Source organism: Chaetomium fimeti (genome assembly GCF_033439085.1).
Source record: "Chaetomium fimeti strain CBS 168.71 chromosome Unknown B0H64scaffold_9, whole genome shotgun sequence".
In the NCBI taxonomy this organism is placed as follows: domain Eukaryota; kingdom Fungi; phylum Ascomycota; class Sordariomycetes; order Sordariales; family Chaetomiaceae; genus Chaetomium; species Chaetomium fimeti.
Window position 1 is genome coordinate 245,038 of NW_026944337.1, and position 14,493 is coordinate 259,530.

A 14,493-nucleotide genomic window follows, 5' to 3' on the forward strand; every position below is an offset into this window, starting at 1 on the left:
CGCGAGATGGCGATGTATGTTCGGCGCCGGGACCCCGTTCCCCCTGTTGGCCTGTTGGGGATGCGAATCAACTGTGCCCGGCCCCTCGAGGCTCGGTACTGGGCTGGCTCGCTCCATACCGTCGTACTACCCAGATGTATATGGCCTGCGATCGAGCCCGGAACCAGTACTAACTAAGTGAAGACGCCATTCGTTCTTCTTAACTCTAACTCTATGTACCCTATTTTCTTTTTCTAGACTTCCGTGGCAAACTCTACATCTACGCCGATGATTTTGCGATTTGAATGGGTCGATAGCAGGACGGCCCGGAACCTATCCATGACCGGTCTTCAAATGGTCTTCAGACGGCCTTCAATTCGACATCTTACAATATCTATGGAGGGTTGTGACCAGTGGCAGCCAGTGCTTCGCGCTGTCAAACATCTCGGAGTGATTGATTGCGTCGAACCATATAATATCCAGCCCGCTCGTGCCGTGATCCTGCCCGTCGCCAGATAGATCCGTCGACTTGTACGACCGCGGCTTGAGCCCGTTGTCGGCCAAGAGATACTCTCGCAACGCGTACGGGTCGACGATGATGTCCTCGCCCGCGAGCGCGACCGCGATGGCCTGGCCTCGCATCTCGTCCTTCCACAAGACGTTCTCGGACCAGTCGAACCGACGGGTGATGGTGTGCGCCACGCACATGTCGGTCGAGATGAAGTAGTGCAGCTGCCACTCGCTCGCCTTGCGTGGAGGGCGGTACAGGAAATTGTACGGAATGCCTCCCCAGTGGATGGAAAGCGTGACGGGGTCGACCAGGACCGTTGCCCTGACTCTTCCGGTGCCTTTCAACTCCTGGAGGATGTGCGTCGCGATGATGGTCCCATACGAATGGCCCATGATCACGAACTTGTCCCACCCGTGGTGTTGCAGGATTCGGAATATCTCGGCCAACATCCGGGACCGGGTCGGCATGCCTTTGGTTATGCGCATGCTGATCTGCATGAGCTCGATGGCGATGATGCCGGTCTGGCCATCTGTCGACGAGTCCGCTTGCATGAAGTCGCGGAAGAAGCCGGTGTACGTGCGCATGCCGGCACCTATACCGTGAATGAATAAGACGGGTAGCCGCGTCGCTGAAGTGTGCGGACGGTACCAGTATGAAATCTGATCAGATGGTGACACGTGCTGGCTCAGAAGGGTATGAGGTCGAAAGGGGAAAACGGTGAGGAAGTCCCGCAGAGGCAGGCGGTAATGCTGGAGCCCGATGTGCCGGGCTGTCACGTAAGTCATGAGATCGTCTGCTCCCACTGCAAACTGTCACGGTTTGTAAGTAAGCGACGCCAAAGAGATGCCGCATCGATATCGCGCGCGTCGTCACTCACCGCGTAGAACAAGAGGGGTCTGTGTTGGAGGCGAAGAGCATCGGTAGACACCTGCGAGGGGCGACACCGACCTCTTCCAGGCGGAAATGTCCTCCTTAGAGCCTCTTCGGTCCGGCGGACGTAGACTTCGAGCTCGTCGTCATGGTCAGCCGACGCCTCGGTTTGGTACAGGAACCCCCATGCGAAGAAATCTTTGAGATCGTCGCGGTGGATGCTGTCCAGGGTCGCGCCCTGAAACCAAGCGCGCAGGAAGGACTCGAGGTCCGGGATGCTTGACCAGCATCGCTCGAACAGCTCCTGCCGCTCTCGCAGGCTTCGTTGGACCGGTTGCGGGCGGGACCTGTCGAGCGCCCGTTGTCGTGGAAGGCTGACACAGAAATAGAACAAGGCTTCGGCAACGGCAAGAACCTCCAGCGGCCAGGACAGAAATCCACCGTGACGCCCGAGGCCCCTGGCCAGGCAGTAGGCGATGCTCGCTGGGGCGACAGCTCGGAGGGCCCAGATCGACAGCCGGATAAAAACATAGTAAGGAAGGCTGTTTGGAACCATGTGTGGCAAAGGGGGGAATTGAGTATATTGGTGGGAAACTGGGAATACTGAGCCCGTTAGGTTGCTAATGATTGAAAATTAAGGTATTCAATAAATAGGCTCGTGCGACGTTTTGTTTAGAAAGTGCGCTGTTGGGACTTTGGGTTCTCGGATACGTTCACCATGTCGGTCTTGACGTTTGATTGGCTCACGGCCGGCATCTGTGTCCTGGCGGCGCTTTTCTTTGCCCATTTTGCTTGGGTGAACCATCTTTTGAAAGGCGTCCCGAGCGAGGTTAGGAGGCTCTCAAGTCAGCGTTAGACGGTCGAGCAGCTCAATAGAGTGTAGTCAGTGTACCATGAACTTGACGAGCAGCCCATCGACTACCGGAGCCAACTCCCCCCGCGGTTGGACCGCCGTTATATAGTTACGGGAGGAAACGGTGAGACGACCGGAGGAGCCAACGTTGGTGCCCTTCTGTTCAGGTTGCAGACCTAACATCCTTCTCCAGGTCTCGTGGGAGGCTTCATAAGTCTTGCAGCTTGTCGCTCGGGGGACACCGCTTGCCAACATCCGAATCGTCGACATCCGACGCCCGGAGCGCAACAACATGAACGAGGGCTTGCCCAAGGAAGTCGAATTCGTCCGGACGAACATCGCCTCGGCCGCTGAGGCCGATGCTGCCTTTAGCAAGCCGTGGCACCGCTCCGTTTCCCACTTGCCTCTCACCGTCTTCCACACCGCCGCTGTCATTCTTGCATCAGCCCACCTCGATCACGAAGACGTCCTCCTCGACAAGGACGCCCCTCAAGCCGGCCGGCCATTCGTTGTTACGGATCCGAATCCCCCTATCTCGTACAGTGACTTGTACAATGCCATCTCCACCCTGTCCGTTCGCCCTTTCCGTACCGTAACCCTGCCGCCGGTTTTCGTCGCGGTCCTGTCGTACGCCGTCGAGTGGCACCGTCTGCTGCCGTATCGAATACCCTTTCTGAGAAGGTTCCTCCCGGACGTCAAGGGAGCTTTGAGGCACTTGCAGCCCGGTATCATCTCCATCTGCACCCATTTGACCGGGTCGGATGCGGACGCCCGGAAGCCAGCGGACCGAGGCGGACTCGGCCACCATGGAGTTATCACGACGTTGGAGGGAATGGTGCTGGAGATCCTAGAATGGAATCGAGAACACCAAGGCCACAACGGCGGGCCGAGGGGAAAGAAGCTGTACACGACTTCAACCTCGGTAGCCGAGCAGCTTCGCCAAGTGTTGGCCGTCCCCAGCGTTGACCCACAATACCTAAGTAATTATACCTGCTGGGAGGAGGCAACTAGAGGAGTCCATAGGTAATCTTCGTCGCAGAGATATAAAATCGCGCCGGAGGGAAGCAGTCCTCTCCCCACTCGAAGGAACCCTTCCGCGTGGCACTGAAAGGGGGGGGTGTTGAGATACTCTGTAGACAATGATAAATACTAGCCAACGGGAGATTTCCTATCCGCATCCCTCTCCCCGTCTTCCTCCTCATCCTCCCTCGGTGACTGCCAGATCGACGGTCACCGCGAGATGCTGTTCTCCCGCCGCCGGTTGTGGAACATGGGCAAAAGTTCAGGGGCCAGGGCCAGGGGGCCTCCTGAAACATGGTCGGAGCCCCACCCTGACTTCATGCGTCGTTTCGTGTGAGCCAATCGTCTGGGCGCAACCGCCCCGTTCTGCCGGTCAGGGGTTCCTGCATCTCGAGATCTCAGCTGCACCTTGTCGACGAATCGTGGGGATGGAGGGGGTGGAAGGTTGAGACCGGCTGGTTGGGCTGGGCTGGAATGGATGCAGGGAAGGGGTGCTTTCCTGCTGAGTGAGTGGATGTGATGGACGGGGACGAGAGGGAAGAAAAGGGGATTGGGAGAAAGACACTGATAGCTCTTGTCGTCCTGATTGTGTTGGTTGTGTGATCGAACCGTCCGGGACAGGACCGTTGAGACGCGGCACCCTCTTCCGCGATGCAGGGGCCGAGGCGGCGTGGCATCGTCTGCCCCCAACAAGACGGATTTACGGAACCACACATTGAAGTTCTCCTCAAAAGCCGAGCGTGCTTCAACCCACTCGCGAAAAGCAACCAGTGGTGGCTTGCACTAACGTGTGGCTTCAACCCCCTGCATCCCGAGTCTCACCTTCAACCCCGTCCCGTCGATTTGAGTCGATGAGCTGCTGCCCTACACACACTAGGTATTTGTTAGCCTCGGCTGGCTGCCAACATTTTCCTTTGCCTTCACCACTGATCTGTGCTCCATCCCCCGGGCTAGGCTTGGGACATTCTCAGCCAGTCGACTCTCTGCGAGGGCGATTGGGCACCTTCACCTGCATACGCCGAAACACCACACGGTGCTGTGCCCGCCTATGGGATACTTTCGTTCGCCTTAATTCCGAGCTGGATCTTTCTTTCCTGGCTTTTAATCCATCGTTTCTCGTTGATGGTCTTGGGAACCTGCATTAGCCCGGGAGTCATCGTGGGCAGTTGGTTCTTCTTCCCGTCATTCTTTTTCAGGTCAGCGACGCCCCTCGTCCCTTTGGTGGCATACAAGACGGCACGATTGGATTCGACATTCCGTCGCCTTCTGTTGTTCAATTCTCTTCTTCGATTCTGCAAACAAGGCTCTGGGAGCCGGTAATTACTGGACGGTGTTTCTCTGCTTTTTCTACCGGTTTGATACCACCACACACCATAAGGAGTTCATGATACCCACCACGCGCGTTCTGGCAACCGAATTCTCTTCCATACCTACCCTCTCTTGATCGGTCGTTGCTTCGGGACCGAAAGGAACCTACTCGACCACCGTCGCGACACGATTCGCGCTCTGCGTCAGAGTCGCCTTGCTACGGCGCAGACATCACAGGCCAGCGAGGCCAAAAGCCAACTTCAAAGCCGACTCTTGTCTTGGAAAAGACTTGACACGACAGCTGTTAGAGACGGCGGCAGTCTTCGACGGCATCGAACACAGCATGCCCACGGTCTTTGCGCCATAACGACACCACAACCCACCTGACTTGTTCAGCGAACAACACCAAAAACAACACCGCCCAACATGAACCGCTTCAACTTCTTCAGCCGCCCCGCGGCGACGGGCGCAACCAACGCCAGCGCCGACAACAGCGACCCCTACGACGACCGGGCCCCGCTCTCCCCGCGCGGCGACCCATCCCAAGACAACAACAACAGCAACACCACCACAACCCCCAACATCAACATAATCCTCTCCCCCGACGACGACCTCGAAGCCAACACCCCCGGCCACCACCAAACCACCTCCCCCGCAGCAGCAGCCGCCACCCGAGAGATGGCCGAGCGCACACACGCGACACCCACCGCACGCTTCCTGCACCGCTTCCGCCCGGCCATCCCCTCCTTCTTCAGCACCGCCTCCTCCTCCGCCGGCCACCTGCAACCACCACCGCCCGCCGACACGGGCTACGGCGCCGCCTTCGGCCTCCGCCCCAGCAGCAGCCACTACTCGGGTGACGGCCTGCGCGGCGCGCCCGATACGGTCCTCGATTACGGCAACCGCCATCGCCACAACCATGGATATGATGATGATTATTATAGCGACGAGGAAGAGGAAGAGAGCCCCAAAAGCCCGGAGTTCCGCCTCGGCCCGCGCGACCTCCACCTGCCGGGCACGCGGCTGCATCTTCCCGAGCTGGAGCGCACGTGGACGCAGGGGTCGAATGGTCCGCCGACGAGGCCCGGGACGGCAGCGGTGGCGGCGCCGGAGCCGGCGGTGGTGCATGGGAGGCGGCACGGGTCGGGGCGGTCTGCGAGGGAGGGTCGTGGTGGTGAGGGGGAGGATGGTGAGGGGGGGCATCGGGAGCGGAGGAGGAGGAGGAGAAGGAGGCATCATGGGGATAGGTCGGAGGGGGGTTCGAGTGGGAGTGGCAGTGGCAGGTCGCGGAGTCATCGGGGGAGGGATGGTGAGAGTCGGAGTGAGAGACGGGCCAGGCGGGAGAGGGAGGGGGAGAGGAGGGGTGAGAGGAGGGCGAGGCGGGAGGGGCGGGAGGGGCGCCGGGGGACGGAGGGGTCGCGGTCGGAAGGGTCGTCACGGTCGGAAGGCTTGTCGCGGTCGGGAGGGTCGTCGTCGTCGCGGAGCAGTAGGACGAGCAACCGGCCGCCGCCCAAGAACTTCCTTTTTTGTTTCCCCTGGATCAAGTCGCGGCGGGTGCGGTCGCAGATCCTGCGGTGTTTTGTGTCGGGCACGTTTCTCGCCCTGACCTTGTCAATCTGTGAGTGCGCCGTTGTTGACAACTTACCCCGTGAGAAGCGGACGCTAACTACGCAGACCTCACGCTGTCGCTCACGCAAAACGTCACCAGCAACGAGTTCACCATCCTGATGATCATCATCCTCCTCTTCGTCACCATCTTCTTCTGCCACAGCCTCATCCGCCTCTGCATGCTGGTGGCCAAGGCGCGCAAGCGGGAACAGCTGGTGCAGCGTGGGCAAGCCGCGCCGGAGATGGTCGGCCCCGGAGGCTACGCCATCCCGCGCGAGCCCATCCCCGTGGTGCTGGCCCGGGACGAGGAGGTGGCGGGGATCGAGAGCGAAGCAACCAAGACCGGGCCGCCGGCGTACGGCGTCTGGCGGGAGAGCGTGGTATGTACATACCAGCCCGACAAACTGAAATGCCCCCCGTGCTTTGACTGACCCGAACGGTAGAGGGTTGACCCCAACCGCCTTTACTGGATGCGCAACCAGCAGCACCCTGCGGTCGAAGAAGTATCCGATCATAGCAGTTCGAGCGGCTCGGGAATCACGGGGAGCACGGGACCCACGGTGAGCTCGGTGAGCTCGCAGAGCAGTGGTCGCGCGCCCGTTCCTCGGCCGCCGTCATATTCTTCCGACGATGGCGTGAGCTACGTGGTCGAGGCGCGGCCGAGGTCGATGGCACCGCGGGGAAATGCGCCGCCGGTGCCGCATCCGTCTGAGAACGGCATGTCAGGGTCGTGGTTCTGAGCATTGGTGCTTGAACATGGAGTTGGGGATTAATCGGGCAAGGATGGTCAGGAAGTGGCACATGGCATTTTCAGGGCGCAGTGGGATTTTAGCGTATGGGTTATCATCACCAGAAGCGTACCCGGCGTACGTAATTGTAATCACAAGAGGTGGTCACCCGTTGTTTCACAGTGTCGTTGCCGTTGTCAGGTCTGGATGGGAGGCATCAACGATGTTGTTCGGGACCTTTCCGACCGGGTAGCCCAGGAGTCGGTAAAGAGCCGGGGGTCAACTCGGCCGCCTCGTTCCGGAGCACGCCGAACCAAGCCCGGGGCGCCCCTGAATTCGACTGACCCGCCGTCGAAACGCCCCTCCAGTCATCTTGGGTAAATAACAAACCAGTGCACGCTCCATCTGCAGCTGCAGCGGCAGCTGACGGGTCCAGCCCAAAGGTCCAACAAAAAACCACCCGACCCTGCCCTGCGCTGCCATGCCCTGCCATGCCCTGCCACTGCCTGCCAACCTGCATGACATGGCATGTCCCGAAGCGCGGGACAAGCCTCATGTGGATGCGAGATCACCTTCAGCGTGTCTGTTTTGGGCGTTCCGGACCGTCTTGCCTCGTCTTTCCTGCCTGGACGGGTTAAGCTGGCGTTGATGACTGCGGCGCGGTCGGTTGGGCATGATTGGGCAGAGTGAGGGGGGTCGTGGCCGCAGGGATTGTGATGCAGCGGGGTTCAGAGCCAGCATACATGAACCGACGGGACCTGCCACACAGAGCCCAGAGTTTCCATGCAGCCACTGCGGCCACTGCAGCCCTCCGGACCGCCAACCCAGCGCCCTGGGCTCTCGCTCCACACTTGGTATCTGGTGGTGCAGACTGTGCCGCAACAAACAAATTGCCGGGCAAACGGGCTCCTTGCTTGGGTCCAGTGCTTGGGTGTTTTTTTTTAGTCGGTTTCGAACATGGCAAGAGAGGCAAAAGTAATTGAACGACCGAACTGGCTGAAACGGCGCCCCGCCATGGATCCACAGCAAACAACGGCAGTCGTGTTCGGTGAGACCCGAAACCAAAATTTGACGTCGTCTCGGGCCGGGGCAGGGCGAGCCCGTTGGTGACAGCCGTTCACTGAGACATGGGTATTCACCTACCGGCGTGGATGTCATTGTGCAGCGACCTCATGCCCACTTCGACCGAGAGCTGAAAAGGGAAGGATGGATGGAACAGGAGGCAGGAGGCAGGAGGATGGGAGCAAGGCAGTGCCGTTCGCAGTTCGATCAGTCCAGATTGGAACGAGTCAGGGGTGGAACCAGTCACAAGCCGCAGTTGCCCTCCGCTTTCAGGAATTCCCTCGCGAATTGGAAGCTGCAACTGGGTGTGGGGTGGGTGGTTACGGGTGGACCAGAAGCACGCCAAGGACCAAGAATTTTAGCCCTTAGCGTGCCCTGGAGCTGAGACTTGCGCCGGGCCCCGGGAGCTGCTGCAGCGGGGAAGAACAATGGATCCATTGCTCACCCGCGCCGCTGGCCAGGCATGAGCCAGGTGTGCTGCTGCTGATGGTGAGCGCTAGGAAGCAAGGACCGTCATCAGCGCTCCACGTTGGCCCGAAAATTGGAAGCCGCCGTCGCCGCCCCTCGGCTTGAGGTACCTGAAAGGTACTTCGCTTTCACCCGAGATGTGGCGCCAAGTTCCATCTTCAGGGGAACTTCCCCGCCCCAGGCTCGTTGTCTTGCTCCCAGACGCCGGACAAGGGAGGTCACTCTCCAGTCACTCGTTTCCGGCTTTTCGCTCTTGCCCGTGTGGAATGCCAGCAAGCTGCGCTCTCCCTCCCTTGCCCTGACTGCCCGGGCGTCTTTGCTCATTGTCCCGCTTATTCCGTCTTGCTCTCTCTCCTCATCCTTCCTTCTTGCACCAGTGTCCTCTGAAACGAACAAGCAAAACCATTCCTTGGGTGTTGTTGGAGGTAGTCGGATACGAAGTCGGAAAGGAAGTAAGGCCGAAGCTGCAGTTGTCGTTCCAAGTTATCACCAATTTTGTGGGAAGCATCCTATTGTTGGGTTTATTTTATTTAGTTATTTTTGCAAAGGTCAGTACGATCCCCATGGCGTCCCCCCGTTACCTCGAGCACCCGACTCTCCTTTCGTTTGGAAAAAAGACACGTTTGCATGCGCACATATCGATACGAGCGCAAGGGACTGGCGTTTGCAGGGCCGGCGGGCATCTATCGCCAACATGCGGGACCATCGCGGAGGCATTATTGGAAGCAGAGTCGAATGCGCGCATTATGGGAAGCCAGGGGTTTGGGCAACGACACCGCGATCACACCATCTCTATCTGCGTTCGAACCACTCCCAATCCTTCACACACCCATCCGCGTGGTGGTGAGTGGTTGAAGCAGGTTTTGGCGCTTGTGGTTTACACAAGACGTCATTTCCATGCACTCCAGGAAAGCCGGCCGGACGTCGGGTCGCACAATCCTGTCCCGACGCTGCGGAACCTGCCTCGCATGGGGGCGCAATCAGCGAGGCCTTTCCCATCCATCTCCCACCGAGCAACCGCCCCGATGTGAATATCTGGGGTCAACAAAAACCAGAACACCGAGACGGGACCATGGATATGATAAAGTCGTTCCCCAGAGGCCCTGCGCCAGGGAGCCACGGCGACAGGACACGACCCCAAGAACGACGACCAGCGCTTGCAAACGTGTCAGCAAACAAACATCACCGAGGGGGATCGCGTGGCCAGGCGCGACATCCTGCTAACGCGCTTGCAGATCCCTTTCAGACACAAGCATCATGTCGTCAGTTTCTCGTCGGGCGTGCTACAAGTGTGGTGAGCTTGGCCACCATGCCGAGGCCTGCGCCTCGCCGCATCGGCTCTGCTACAACTGTATGTCCCCCCTCTACTGCGCTCTCCTGCGGCCGCTCCTTGGTCGGTAGGTGCATGCGCTAACGTTAAGTACAGGCAAGCAACCGAACCACGAGTCGAACGAGTGCCCGATGCCCCGCACCACCAAGGCGAAGCAGTGCTACCACTGCCAGGGTCTCGGACACGTCCAGGCCGAGTGCCCGACCCTCCGCCTAAGCGGCGCCGGCGCCGGCAACCGGTGCTACAACTGCGATTCTATTGGCCATCTGGCTGTGCGTCCTCCCCTTGCCGACATGACGATCTGATTGGATACTAACGTCCGCAGCGCAACTGCCCTAACCCCCCGGTCCCCGGAGGCGGCCGCGGCGGCGCCATGGTCCCCCGTGGTGGCTTTGCCCCGATGCGGGGTGGATTCGTCGGCGGACCCCGTCCGGCAACATGCTACAAGTGCGGCGGCCCGAACCACTTTGCTCGCGACTGCCAGGCGCAAGCGATGAAGTGCTATGCCTGCGGCAAGCTCGGCCACATTTCCCGCGACTGCACCGCCCCCAACGGCGGCCCGCTCAACACGGCCGGCAAGACTTGCTACCAGTGCGGCGAGGCCGGACACATCTCGCGCGACTGCGGCAACAAGCCCGGCCCCATGGGCGGCGAGATGCAGCCCGAGGTCGACATGACGGGCGCCCCGGTCATGCCCCCCCAGCCCGTCGCCCCTCTCGCGCCGGTTGCCTAAGCGTGCTTTGGCCAACCACACAGCGGGGAGTCGGTCAAGTTCGGATTTACTTTCTTCGGCAACACATGGTTTTCCGGTCCACATACCCTCTCCTTGGTCTATTCCTACTCTGAACACGGGATCAGGACGGTACGACATGGGGTTTCTTCCAACGGCGTTCTCGGTTCTGGCTCGTATCACGATTGGGTTCATGTTTACTCTCATCTGGACAACACGATGGAAATGGAAAAGACTCGCGTCTCCTCCTTGGAAAGCACTTTCTCTTCGATAACGATTGTTTTTGGTCAGGGCAAGTGCAATCTGAGCATGGTTTGGGTTGCATCTTGAGGCATTTTTTCTCCTTTTTCTTTTCCCCATCCCGCTTTGTTTCCTTTTCCATCGCCTCCATACCTAGACGCTATTTGGAAACGAGCAACTTTCAGAGATACCCCCCTTCGGCGCGGAAACACGATTCGGACATGGTTGTCGAGGCTCTAGGGCACTTTCAGCAGCACACCGGGCTCGGCAGGTTGTGCCGCGGCGGCGCGACAAGGTCAGGCGGGCAAAGGGCACAGGGGCAGGCCAGATCGGAAGGGGCGACTTGATTGGTTGGAAGGGTGTGGTGCGTGGGAAGCGGATGTAAAGCTGTGGACGGTGCAAGCAGTCGGCACGGCGATGTAGGAAGGAAATACAGCATTGTTCGGGTCGATCTGATGGTTGATTGTGATGCATATGGCATGGTGTTCCAGTCTCAAGGGCCCGTTTTTATCCTGACCACCGTTACTGGATGCTTCTCAGGCACCGCGAGCACCTTCAACATCACCCAAATGCTACAAACCCACCATCGTTACGGTGCAAAAAGACGCAAAAAGTAGAGACAACTTAGTTGTCCAGGGAGGTGGTATCAGGTTTATCCTGCCTGATACTGGAATCGAACCAGTGATCTTTGCATCTCTAGGCGGTACGAGTGCAACGCATTACCCCTGTGCTAATCAGGCTGTGATAGGCCCGTTTTAAAACGAGGTTAAGGGGCGGGGTCGCCGTGGGGTTTGGAGTTGCAGTTGCTCTGCTGTCTCTCTTGGCAGGGAAACCGGAGAGTGTAATTATCATGAGGTCTTGTCACGTACGGATGGCATCGTTTCGAGGTAGGGTGGTAGTTAAAAAGTAAGTTCAAACTCTTATATATTCAACATTGTTTACTATTGTCTTGGTATGGTTTGTAGACTTCGATCTTCGAGGTTGCTAAGGGTAAAGACGTATTCGCGGAGAGATTTCAGGCTTCATCTAGCCCATGTAGGTTGTTGAGACGGAAGTCTGCTTAGCTGTTGACTATGTCAAAGCTTACTACAACGAAAACCAGGTCATGAGGGGTCTAATAGGGGAACGTCAGGGGTAGGTATTCTGGTGTCCTCGGACCAACTAAAGAAGCAAATCTCTTTGATTTTAATTTGTTAGTAACTGATTGCAGCTCCTGCTTAATGGCCGATTCTAACCATCACATAAAAAGCACTCCCACACCACAATTGCAACCGGAAGAAGAAATCCGTCAGCTGATGACTCGAGTGCATCATAAAAGACAAGAAGATTCACGGACCCACAAACGGGATGATGCCCCTGAAAATGAGGCTCGGCAATCAATGCCTGGGATGTTGAGAGTGCCACGTTCATGCGTGGATAGTGATATATCACGTCAACTATGTATTCAAGGTATTCAAACGGTTGAACCGGTTACCGGAAGAAATCCATCTGGACTAGGATACGTCGAGGGACCCGAGTCTTCGAAACTCGGAACGGACCGTGACTCGGACTCGGACCAGTGCAGCCCCGCATTCATTTGTTTGGTTACACTTCGAGATCGTCATCCAAACAAAATGACGATGCCCGTGTCACCGCCGATCATCCATCCCTGGATGCGAGACCAATGGCGTCCAGGCCCCGAACCCATATAATGCGTGGGGATGCCCCGAGCCCCGGCATGTCGTTTCCTGAACCCATTGATCGATCTGGACCTGGCCAACAATCCGGGTTCAATCGTGAGGTTCAATCTTTCGTGAGTTGCAGACAGTAACAGGCAGGTTGCCTACCACCGGGCCACCATGAAAACAACACAGGCTCACGTCCTGCTCGCGGGTCTCATCCCCTCGGTGGCAGCACAATCCTGCCCCGACTACTCCGACTACTCCAAGTCCCGCCACGAACCCTTCTCCTCGGGCAAGCATGCCCTCTCCTCCATGCGCCCGGCAGCCGCCTGCCGCACCTTCAACTCGTCCACCGTCGAGACCCTCCTCGCCAACATGACCGAGACCATCTCGGACCCGGACCTCTACCGCCTCTTCGAGAACACCTACCCCAACACCCTCGACACCACCGTCCGCTGGCGCGGCCACGCCGCCGACAACCCGGACGAGGAGCTCGCCTTCGTCATCACCGGCGACATCGACGCCATGTGGCTGCGCGACAGCGCCAACCAGCTGCAATCCTACCTCCCCCTGCTCGAGCCGGACGCCGCCCCCGACGACCCAACCTCCATCGCCAGCCTCTACCGCGGCGTCATCAACCTGCAAGCCCGCCAAATCCTGACCGCCCCCTTCTGCAACGCCTTCCAACCCCCGCCCGAAAGCGGCATCCCGCCCGCCCCCAACCCCGCCGCCGACACCGACACCGTCCACCCGCCCTACCCCGCAGACTCCGTATTCGAATGCAAATACGAGCTCGACAGCCTGGCCTCCTTCCTGCAGCTCAGCGCGTCCTACTACGAAGCGACCCACGACGCCGCCTTCTTCGGGTCCTTCTCCTGGCTCTCCGCCCTCCAAACCCTCCTCACCACCGCCCGCTCCATGACCGCGCCCACCTACTCCCCTTCCGGCGAGGTCCTCCCACCCGTATACACATTCACCCGCCTCACCACGCGCGCGACGGAAACGCTCCTCAACGACGGCGCGGGCGCCCCCGTCCGCCGCACGGGCATGGTGCGCAGCGCGTTCCGCCCCAGCGACGACGCGACCACGTACCCGTTCCTGGTGCCGGCGAATATGCTGTTTGCGCGGGCGCTGGCGGGGGCGGGGTTGATTGTGGCGGAGCTGGAGGCCGATGGGAAAGCCCCCGAGGGGTTGGCGGAGGAGATGGCGGGGTTTTCGGCGGATGTGAGGGCGGCGGTGACGAGGTACGGGGTTGTGCATTTGCCGGTTTTGGGCGGGGGTGGGAATGGGACGGTGGAGACGGAGACGGTGTATGCGTATGAGGTGGATGGGTACGGGTCGGCGGCGGTGATGGATGATGCGAATGTGCCGTCGTTGTTGGCGGCGCCCGTGTTTGGGTATTTGGCGAATGTGGACCCGGTGTATCAGCGTACGCGGAAGAGGTTGCTGACCGCGGAGGGGAATCCGTATTTTATGGCGGGCAAGGTGATTAATGCGATTGGGGGACCGCATGCCGGGCCTGGGATGGCGTGGCCGATGGCGAGTGTGGTGAGGATTCTGACGTCGGAGGATGATGAGGAGATCGAGGCGGTGCTGAGGGAGTTGGTGGCGTCGACCGATGGGCTGGGCTTGATGCATGAGAGCATCAACTCGAATGATGCGAGCAAGTGGACGCGGGAGTGGTGAGTTCTATCTCTCTTTCGTTAACAAGTATGGGACCGGTGAACTGACAAAACTTACAGGTTCTCGTGGGCCAACGGCCTGTTTGGCCAGATGATCCTCGATCTGCGCTTCCGGAAACCGCACATCCTCCAGAAGAGCTTCCAATGAGCGTTGTAAAGCCACGAATGGTCAATATCACAAAACACTTCCAAGGCTCACGACTCAAAACTGTTGCTGACACGCCATCCTGGCGCTGTTGATTCCAAGTCTATCTCATGAGTGCCCAAGCTCTAATAACATCTATGCGATGCGGCACCTGTGTCTAGGTACGAACGGATGCATGCGTCCGTAGTCATCATTTCCGAGCCTAGTTCCCAAGTCCGGTTGCATACCAGCAACGAGTGTGGATAAGGCCCGTGTATCCAATGATCCCAACCCAAGAAAATACCGCATAGAAAAATGC

The 14,493-nt window shown here is 58.9% G+C and overlaps 6 protein-coding genes and 1 non-coding gene across 7 annotated transcripts; 3 read left to right on the forward strand and 4 right to left on the reverse strand.

Annotated features, from left to right (window-relative positions):
* Positions 1 to 234: 234 nt before the first annotated feature.
* B0H64DRAFT_246656 (alpha beta hydrolase fold family) lies at positions 235 to 2,024 on the reverse strand. Its single transcript, XM_062799924.1, has 2 exons — positions 1,368 to 2,024; positions 235 to 1,299 (listed from the first exon to the last, which is right to left on the reverse strand). Exons 1-2 carry the CDS (start codon positions 1,914 to 1,916, stop codon positions 352 to 354), a joined length of 1,497 nt encoding a protein of 498 aa, XP_062654996.1. The 5' UTR covers positions 1,917 to 2,024; the 3' UTR covers positions 235 to 351.
* Positions 2,025 to 2,604: 580 nt separating this feature from the next.
* Positions 2,605 to 3,156, forward strand: B0H64DRAFT_303528 (uncharacterized protein; the record flags this gene model as incomplete). Its single annotated transcript, XM_062800115.1, has 1 exon — positions 2,605 to 3,156. A coding segment is annotated over one exon (552 nt), but the record flags the coding sequence as incomplete, so codon positions are not given.
* A 2,063-nt stretch (positions 3,157 to 5,219) lies between these two features.
* On the forward strand, positions 5,220 to 6,889 carry B0H64DRAFT_330525 (uncharacterized protein; the record flags this gene model as incomplete). Its single annotated transcript, XM_062800947.1, has 4 exons — positions 5,220 to 5,805; positions 5,989 to 6,159; positions 6,216 to 6,529; positions 6,593 to 6,889. 4 exons carry the CDS (start codon positions 5,220 to 5,222, stop codon positions 6,887 to 6,889), a joined length of 1,368 nt encoding a protein of 455 aa, XP_062654998.1.
* A 391-nt stretch (positions 6,890 to 7,280) lies between these two features.
* On the reverse strand, positions 7,281 to 8,177 carry B0H64DRAFT_246674 (uncharacterized protein). The gene has a single exon (XM_062799925.1). The coding sequence runs from the start codon at positions 8,033 to 8,035 to the stop codon at positions 7,430 to 7,432; it is 606 nt and encodes a 201-aa protein (XP_062654999.1). The 5' UTR covers positions 8,036 to 8,177; the 3' UTR covers positions 7,281 to 7,429.
* Positions 8,178 to 9,550: 1,373 nt separating this feature from the next.
* Positions 9,551 to 10,994, reverse strand: B0H64DRAFT_246713 (uncharacterized protein). Its single transcript, XM_062799926.1, has 3 exons — positions 10,110 to 10,994; positions 9,832 to 9,949; positions 9,551 to 9,756 (listed from the first exon to the last, which is right to left on the reverse strand). Exons 1-3 carry the CDS (start codon positions 10,825 to 10,827, stop codon positions 9,663 to 9,665), a joined length of 930 nt encoding a protein of 309 aa, XP_062655000.1. The 5' UTR covers positions 10,828 to 10,994; the 3' UTR covers positions 9,551 to 9,662.
* Positions 10,995 to 11,365: 371 nt separating this feature from the next.
* B0H64DRAFT_t158 lies at positions 11,366 to 11,447 on the reverse strand. Its single transcript has one exon. It is a non-coding gene; the product is annotated as a tRNA-Thr (tRNA).
* An 884-nt stretch (positions 11,448 to 12,331) lies between these two features.
* On the forward strand, positions 12,332 to 14,432 carry B0H64DRAFT_246946 (uncharacterized protein). Its single transcript, XM_062799930.1, has 2 exons — positions 12,332 to 14,050; positions 14,111 to 14,432. The coding sequence occupies exons 1-2, from the start codon at positions 12,546 to 12,548 to the stop codon at positions 14,196 to 14,198; spliced, it is 1,593 nt and encodes a 530-aa protein (XP_062655001.1). The 5' UTR covers positions 12,332 to 12,545; the 3' UTR covers positions 14,199 to 14,432.
* The last annotated feature ends 61 nt before the right edge of the window (positions 14,433 to 14,493 follow it).

What these genes read in the sequence shown, in the direction of transcription:
- B0H64DRAFT_246656 (XM_062799924.1), bottom strand. Translation starts at nt 1,916, where the DNA reads ATGGTTCCAAACAGCCTTCCTTACTATGTTTTTATCCGGCTGTCGATC. An exon ending in GACCCCTCTTGTTCTACGCG is followed by an intron (nt 1,300 to 1,367) that starts GTGAGTGACGAC and finishes AAACCGTGACAG; the next exon opens with TTTGCAGTGGGAGCAGACGA.
- B0H64DRAFT_246674 (XM_062799925.1), bottom strand. Translation starts at nt 8,035, where the DNA reads ATGACATCCACGCCGGTAGGTGAATACCCATGTCTCAGTGAACGGCTG.
- B0H64DRAFT_246713 (XM_062799926.1), bottom strand. Translation starts at nt 10,827, where the DNA reads ATGGGGAAAAGAAAAAGGAGAAAAAATGCCTCAAGATGCAACCCAAAC. An exon ending in AGCCACCACGGGGGACCATG is followed by an intron (nt 9,950 to 10,109) that starts GCGCCGCCGCGG and finishes GGCGCCGCTTAG; the next exon opens with GCGGAGGGTCGGGCACTCGG. An exon ending in CGTGGTTCGGTTGCTTGCCT is followed by an intron (nt 9,757 to 9,831) that starts GTACTTAACGTT and finishes GGGGACATACAG; the next exon opens with TTGTAGCAGAGCCGATGCGG.
- B0H64DRAFT_246946 (XM_062799930.1), top strand. Translation starts at nt 12,546, where the DNA reads ATGAAAACAACACAGGCTCACGTCCTGCTCGCGGGTCTCATCCCCTCG. An exon ending in AGCAAGTGGACGCGGGAGTG is followed by an intron (nt 14,051 to 14,110) that starts GTGAGTTCTATC and finishes CAAAACTTACAG; the next exon opens with GTTCTCGTGGGCCAACGGCC.